Here is an 8617-nt window from a genome sequence, read left to right on the forward strand (position 1 = left end):
CACGAACATGAAATAGAACTAATATGAACTCCAATTAGACCTAACATGAACTTTTATTAGACCGAACATGAACTTTTATTAGACCTAACACGAACTTTTATTAGACCTAACATGAACTTTTATTAGACCTAACATGAAATCATGTTATGTCTAATTCAATTTGTTTTAAGCCTAATTTAATTGGACTTAACTTAAAATTAGACATAAAAAAGTTAAATTAGACTTAACATGATTTAAATTAGACTTAAAAAGAATTTAACATGTTTGAAATTAGACTTAAAATTTTGTGTTAGGTCTAATAAAAGTTCGTGTTAAGTTTAATTGCATGTTAGGTCTAATAAAAATTCATGTTAGGTCTAATAAAAGTTCATGTTAGGTCTAATTGGAGTTCATGTTAGTTCTATTTCGTGTTCTTGTTAGTTCTAATTCATGTTAGATCTATTTGGTGTTCATGTTAGTTTTATTTCCTGTTCGTGTTAGTTCTAACTCAGTTCGTGTTAGTTCTAATTCATGAATTAGAACTAACACGAACTGAGTTAGAACTAACATGAACTGAAATAAAACTAACACGAACACGAAATAGAACTAACATGAACACTAGTTAAACCTAACATGAGCTAGAACTAACACGAACACGAAATAGAACTAACACGAACACGAAATAGGACTAACATGAACTCTAATTAGACTTAACACGAACTTTTATTAGAACTAACACGAATTTTTATTAGACTTAACATGAAATTAGACATAACACGAACTTTTACTAGACCTAACACAAAATTTTAAGTCTAATTTCAATCATGTTAAATTCCTTTTAAGTCTAATTTTTATCATGTTAAGCTTAATTCAATTTTTTAAGTCTAATTTCATATTATGTCTAATTAAATTAGACTTAAAATAAGTTGAATTAGACATAACATGATTTAAATTAAACTTAAAAGGAATTAAATTAGACTTGATATGAAATTAGACTTAAATTGGACTTAACATGAAATTAGACTTAACATTAAATTGGACTTAATATGAATTAAATTGAACTGAAAATAAACCAAACATGAACTCTAAATAGACCTAACATGAAATAGGCTTAACACGAACTCTAAAATAGACATAAAATGAAAGAATAGAGTAGATAAGGGCATTTTGAGGTTTTGTACTTTTTATCCTCTCTCTATGCTGAGTTGGCGGGTAATAATTGCTAAAAGAGGGTTGCAGCACAAGATGACACACTTTTTGGGGTTGAACCACATGGAAAAAAGTTAAAAGGGCTGCAACACATGAAGATATTGCTTTTGGGGTCTTGACATAATTTTCCATTCCTTAAAAAAAGGCTAAAAATATTTCACTTAAATATTCTAACGTTTTACTAATCTTGTGCTTAAGTAACTCAAAATTGAAAACCAAGCAAAAAAAAAATACCCTAACCTATTTAAGTGTTGCAGATAAATGTCACATAGTTAAAAATGACACCGACAACATTAATTTTTCTCTATGTATTCAAGAATATTACATAACAGAAGATAATAAACTGAATCTTTTAGAAACTTTATAGTAATTAAGTGAGGTTATTTAAAAAGTAAGAGTATGCATGTGCCATATTGGGGTAAACGAGAAGGCATGCAACATTATCTAAACAAGAGGACACCAACGTATAATATTTTAAAGCTTTAGATCATTTACCCGTAATACTTAAATATTTTGGGTCACTTAAGTGCACTATTTTCAATTAAGCGAAAAATAAAGTTCGAGGTTGTTTAAAAAGCAAGAGTATTCATATGCCATATTGGGGTAAACGGGAGGGTACCAACATGCAACATTATGTATAATATTTTGAAGCTTTAGAACATTTATCTATAATGCTTAAATATTCTGGGTCATTTAAGAAACATTTAAGTGCCAAAAAAAAAGGGGAAAGAAAAAGCCAAAAGCTCTCTGTACGGTCTACTTCGTAGCGGGGGGATAATACTCATAAACAATTTTAATTTGTATGCAAATCATTTATATTCTCCGCGTGCCGCTCACCGACCCCCTTTAAATCCTCCCTTATTTTTGCGTAAACTCAAATCCATCCATCTCTAGGTTTCTCTCTCTCTCTCTCTCTCTCTCTCTCTCTCTCTCTCTCTCTCATGAGATCTTGAAGAAGAAGATGAAGTTTGGAGAGACGTTTGCTGAGTATCTCCATGGCGAGCAGGAGTCGTCCCTTCAGAAGTGCTCTCACGTCGAGTACAAGAGGCTGAAGAAAGTCCTCAAAAGCTGCCGCCTTTGCCGGTCGATCGAGATCGAGGCCGACGGCGTGGATCTTCATGCTGATCTTGATGATGGGGACATCGGCGAAGAGAATGAAGCGCTCTCTAAGTTCTGCAGCTGCGATCGCTGTCCGTGTACGCTCTTTTGATCTTTCTCTTTTAAGTCTATCTTTGCCCTTAATTTGGTCATTTTTGAAAATGTGATTTTGCTGTAGAAAAAACCTAATCCAGGAGAATTTTGTTGTTAGATTGTGGGAAGTGGATGGCACAATGCTTCGTGGTCCTGGTAGGGCTATGTACATCTGTTCAAGATCGTTTTTTTATTCAGATGAAGTGGAAGAATCCCTTTACCAACCTGTTTTTGGACGTATCTTATTGTATAAGTTCTCCTAGTTACTATAGTTTTTGGGTTTTTATTTGTATACAACCCAATCAACCATATTTGCAAATTTACCCCAAAATACTCACATTGTGTTAAATAGCTCCAAACTTGAGCATTGTTAGTTTTTGAGTGGCCGGAAAGGGGAAACTTAAGCTGGAAAAACAACAAGAACGAAGCATTTATCCCAAATATTTGGGATGGGCTACATGAATCACATTCGTCCATTCAGTTCTATTTTGGGTCATCCCCTTTGTTAAGTTAACTATTGTCATATCATTCTTAATTGCCTCTGTTGTATCATGAGAATTACCAAATCTAATGAAATCTACAAAGTCGGCCACGTGTCATAATTAACCGACTGAGTCTTACTAATATGAAAGTTCGACCCGGGTGTGAGCATCACCGACCCTTCTGGCGGCCCAAGACCGAGATGAAAGGTGTCTTCGAATTTAGGTATGCCAAAAGAAGCTGGTTCCTAGATGAAATTCATCTTCTACCCGGACCTCCCTAGAGAATGTCTCGAATAACGAGACGACCTATCAGCTTCAATAGTTATACTTCGTCTCTCAATCACCATCGCACTTAATGTTGAGTCAGAGTCATTATGACTCTTCGGGCCGAAGTTATGGCTCCTCAGATCATGCCAACACTTCAGCCTTTCTGAAACTATCGCATTAAACGCGAAGATAACTCATTCAACCGGCTGCCGACACGTGCAAAGTGAGGTCTGATCAGCCTGCTGCACTAACCCGGTCAAATTGTTGATGTGCTCCTACCAACCCTTTATAAATAGTGGGCAATCTCCACTATTTAAAGGTACGCAAGAAATTGCTAAACAAATCCCTGAAACTAGATTCTACAAAATTGTTTAATCTATTACTAACTTGGACATAGGAGGGCAGGCCAGAGAAACCGACTCCGACCCTCTAACAGGTGTTTCTTGTGCAAGAATCTATTTTCTCCTAACTGATCAGCTATCAAGGAAGGTCATGGGCCGCTAAACTCTAAATATGCAGTGACTCATACAGTCAACTTTCTGACATAAACAGCTTCCAACCAAGTTCTTTTAGATCTACTTCTAAATATTTTTCTCTCATTAACTATAATAATATGATTACTTTTCCTAACTAATGCATCAAAAGGACTCCATTATACATAACCAAACTATCTCAGCTCATCCTTTTATTTTATGCTCGATAAGAGCAACCTCTAATTTTCTACGAATGTACTCATTTCTTATCCTATCTTTTAGTATATACCCGCCAGACAATCATAAAATTCTCAATTTTGATACATTGGGTTTCATATGTTGCTTTTCATTGTCCAGCATTCTGATCCATAAAACATTTTTGGTCTTATAACTGCCCTAAGAAAACAGGACTATCTTGAGAAATTTCAGCTAACTAAATGGAAAATAGGAATTTCCTGGGAATATTCCTTAGCATAACTTTTCTCGGGGGGGGGGGGGGGGGGGGGGGGGGGGGGGGGGGGGGGGTATTTTTTAATTCAATTGTGGTAGAATTTGAGAGTAAATTAGCAAACTTTTTTTTGGCAGGAGGTTGGGGAATCTGATTTGCAGGTATACAGTTTTAATAACCTACTTTTTATTTAATCAATGTTTCCATATAAATGACATGTGGTACGCCAAGATGGATCATTATTACCATTTTTCATGACCAATATATTTCCGAGGAGATTGTTTTGATATATTTCATGAAATGTGTCTTTTGATAATTAATTTATGTACTGCAATTGTCGTTTATTTTTAGCATGTGATGAGAAGTTCTTTGCTGAATTGACAAAAGAGGCTTCGGAGATAGCAGGATGTTTCCGCTCAAGAGTAAGACGACTCCTCCATCTGCATGTTTCTTCAGGAGGTCTGCAAGGATATATGTGGAGGCTGCGCCATTGTTTCATGGATAATCAACAAATCTTGATTCAAGAGGGAAGAATGTTATTTGATTATGTTACAATGAATGCTATTGCGATCCGAAAGATACTTAAGAAGTATGATAAGGTATGCAAATTAACATTCACTACATTTAAGTAGTAGTTTTTTTTTTGGTGTAATTTAGTTACATTATTGTTTGTTATGCTTCAGGTTCATGGGTCTATCAATGGAAGAAAGTTTAAGACCAAAATGAGCACAAAGCACATTGAATTGTTGCAGTCACCTTGGTTAATAGAGCTAGGTGCATTTTATGTGAACTTCACTGGGTCAGACATGGGAGAACCTGGTGAGTTTTTCAGGAGGTTCTCTTGTGATTTAAGTGGTTCTCGGCCTGTAATGACTATGACTTTTTCTGAATCCATCAAGTACGAATACAGCCTTACATGTGCTGTTTGTCTGGTAAGATTTTGATTTCATTTCTCATAGTGAAATGTATTATTTGCTTCGTTCCAAGATTTGTTGGAGTTGATACTATATCTAATATAATATCCCTATCATCCCGTTACTATTTTCGCTCCTCTTCTTGTGATTATTTTGCTATACCTTTTCATTTTAATACTAACATGATAACCGACCACACTTTTTTTTCTCTTTTGTTTGTTTGTGATCTTGTCTGCATGTGTTTTTGTTCATGTGTGTGATTGTATGTATAAAAGTTCATGTACTTTCGTTCTTTTAATTGCCAAATGCAAATTTTATTCCTATTGAAATATATATTTTCTACAGGATACTCTATTTAATCCATATGCTTTGAGCTGTGGGCATCTATTCTGTAAGAGTTGTGCTTGTTCTGCTGCTTCTGTACTGCTTTTCCAAGGCCTCAAGACAGCACCAAGAGAAGCAAAATGCCCTGTGTGCAGATCGGTATGTAATAATTTAATTCTTCTCATTTATTAACTTTCCTGTAACTAGTACTTGTACTAGAAGAATTGCATGCTTTCTTGTTGGTGATTGTTAAAATGTTGATCATAATACTATGTTTATTATACCTTCTTGGGCTTATATGAAACGAATGTTTTTTTATATTTTGAAGGATCATTTATTTCTCATATTTGTGTACTATGTTTACGCTTTATATATGGTGTAGGAGGCAACTTGTTTGACCCTTAGATATGTGATATGGAATGTGGTATTGTTTGTAAATAGTGTCTTTATGGTTCAATTCCCTCATTTTAACTATTTAAAACTCTCTGTAGTGAGGTGTTTAATGGTCTTTATTACTGGTGTACAAAAATATCCATATCTGTGGAAATATCAGTATCCGTTAAGATGCAGATATGGTCACTAAAATCTATGTCCGATAGGATGTGGTTGCGGATATGGATATGTGCTGAAATATTCGGATTTGTATTCAAAATATGTTGGTCATACAATTGTAACACTTTTAATTCTTAGATTAATGGATTTGAGGTTAATTTTGATGATCAAGAGATCTAGTCTTAACCTTTTCAAAAAATAATGAACATATTACTGAACTCTTTTGCATCCTATGACCTATAGTGTTTTTCAATATTATCTAGTTTTCTCAAATCTGTTTTGTATCCACATGTATATTCACTTATGAATCTACATAAATATCCATATCCGTATACATTTTAGCAGATATGGATATGAATTTTCCTTACTGAAGCATATTTGTCTCTGTGATTGGTTAGCAAATACAAATATGACAAGTATCATATCTGAGCCATATCCGAACCATATGCACTCCTAGTCTTTATTGTTCTATTTGTTTTGTAAGGAATTTGAATTATATTTCTGGCTAAATTTCAGTTAACTGCGATGTAGATGTATCTAGAACTCCTAAACATTGGTTACCTTTTACTTGCATATCATTAGACAACTAGAACTCTTAAGATAAGCTATATCCCACCAAGGTTTCCTACCTTCTATCGCATTATTCTAGGATGGTTTTGTTTCTCGAGAAATGATGAGAAAGAAAGTCAGAGGTATACATGCACGGAAGTTAAAGCAAAAATAAGCCGCTACAAATATATGGACATTACTTTCTCATCATTTCATTTCTATGCATGTAGGTTGGCGTATTTGGCAAAGCAGTACATATGCAAGAACTAGACCTCCTACTGAAGAACAGGTGCCTGGGGCCTGCAATATCCTATTATTCATTTAATTATGTATTATATAATCACCTGATCGAGATGTTTAATTGGAAAGCTGCATTTCTAATTCTTTCTGTTTCAATCTCTTTAGATGCAAAGACTATTGGAAAGAGAGGCTGCGTGAGGAGCGTGCTGAGATGGTGAAGCAAACTAAAGACTACTGGGAGTCTCAGAAAATGACAGCTTTGGGGTTTTGACTTTTGCGATTTATCTTGAGCGATAACTACTTTTTTGTCAGCATAATTGTGTGCCTTATTTGGATTATAGTATTCACTGCACGTGCAATCTGTAATCCAGTCTCGTTCTGGTTACTTGTCAATAATTGCCGTCAGGTTCTTTCCTCCTTTGTGTCCTCTGTGGGAAAATAGAAAGAATGTAGATGAGTATCCCAAAGATAAAGATAGAAATGTTAGATATGTGCTTGGGATTAGACGAAGAATTTGTGCAGGCAATACTCTGATATTTTCGCTTTGTCTGCCGTGCAAAAAATTACAGTGATATCTATTCTACCATGGTGACTATAACAATGGCCATATTGTAATGACGAGGATAATGGTCTTGATGATTACCTTGAATATCTACCTTGATTTTTGGACCCACGCATGCCCATCTATTGGTGTACATAGGGGTGCATGAAAATGTCCATATCCGAGAAAATATCTATAATTTAGATATAGTGTTACTAAAGTCTATAACTGATGAGTTATGGTTACGGATATGATTATTTAGTGAAACATTCGGATCTGTCTTCGAAATATTTGAATATATATATTGGTCATACTATTGTAATAGTTTTCATCCTTAAATTAATGTATTTGAGATTAATTTGATGATTAAGATATCAAATCTTAGCTTTTCAGATATAACAAACATATTAATAAACTCTCTTATATGATATAAGCTATATTTTTTCTCATTATTATATGGTTTTCTTATATCCATTTTATATCCGCATGTATGTGCACGCATGTACCCACATAATATTTAAGCCATATGTGAGCCGTATCCAGGCCGTATGCACTCCTAGGTGTGTTCCTTCGCACACAATACTTGTAAATCATTGATATGTCATCAATTTTGTAACTCTATTCCTCGAGTTTATAACCCGTAAGTTTGGACACCAATTGAAGGGGTACTCCCTCCTTTACATATAATGAGAAATTGGTGGAACTCCTAAATGCACAAAATAATGACACATAATTAAGCATGTAAGACAATGACAAGTTTCATATGTTATTTTATTTTTAAATTAGAATTCTATGCATGGTTTATTTTCTATTTATAATTAGAATAAAATCCTCATCAAATTAAATCTATCCATAATTAGAATTCTCATCAAATTAAATCTATCTATAACAAGAAAGTTTTTAATTAATTAAAAAATTAATATACAGCTCTTGAATCATTTCTATTTTTAGATTAACCCATAAACTACAAACAATTCCTAGAAAATAAAAAAACTATAAATATATCCCTCTAAAAATGATGAAACTATAAACGACACTCTGAAAAATCTAAAAATTATAAAAATTATAGAGAATGCCCTGAAAAATATAAAAATTACTAACGATTGACTTTAAATTCTAGAGTCATATATAAACCCCTAAAACTCCAAAAATAACAAATATATCTCTTAGGAGAAATCTAAAAATTATAAAAATGATAGAGAATGCCCTAAAAAATATAAAAATTACTAACGATTAACTTTAAATTCTAGAGTCATATATAAACCCCTAAAACTCCAAAAATAACAAATATATCTCTTAGGAATATGAAAATTATAAATAACCCACTGAAAATTCTAAACTTGCAACAAAAAACTCTAAAAAATATTTAAAATTTCTAAAAGACATAAAATTTTTAAAATACAAAGAACTACCCATAAATTAAAACTTCACAAAATAGCTCACTGCAA

At 33.5% G+C, this 8617-nt stretch overlaps 1 protein-coding gene across 1 annotated transcript; it reads left to right on the forward strand.

Moving 5' to 3' along the window:
• On the forward strand, positions 2027-7024 carry LOC109850460 (probable E3 ubiquitin-protein ligase BAH1-like 1). The gene is made up of 6 exons (XM_020420478.1): positions 2027-2384; positions 4401-4648; positions 4733-4981; positions 5309-5446; positions 6619-6677; positions 6794-7024. The coding sequence occupies exons 1-6, from the start codon at positions 2150-2152 to the stop codon at positions 6897-6899; spliced, it is 1035 nt and encodes a 344-aa protein (XP_020276067.1). The 5' UTR covers positions 2027-2149; the 3' UTR covers positions 6900-7024.

The sequence above is a fragment of the Asparagus officinalis genome, chromosome 7, assembly GCF_001876935.1.
Source record: "Asparagus officinalis chromosome 7, Aspof.V1, whole genome shotgun sequence".
Taxonomy (NCBI): Eukaryota; Viridiplantae; Streptophyta; class Magnoliopsida; order Asparagales; family Asparagaceae; genus Asparagus; species Asparagus officinalis.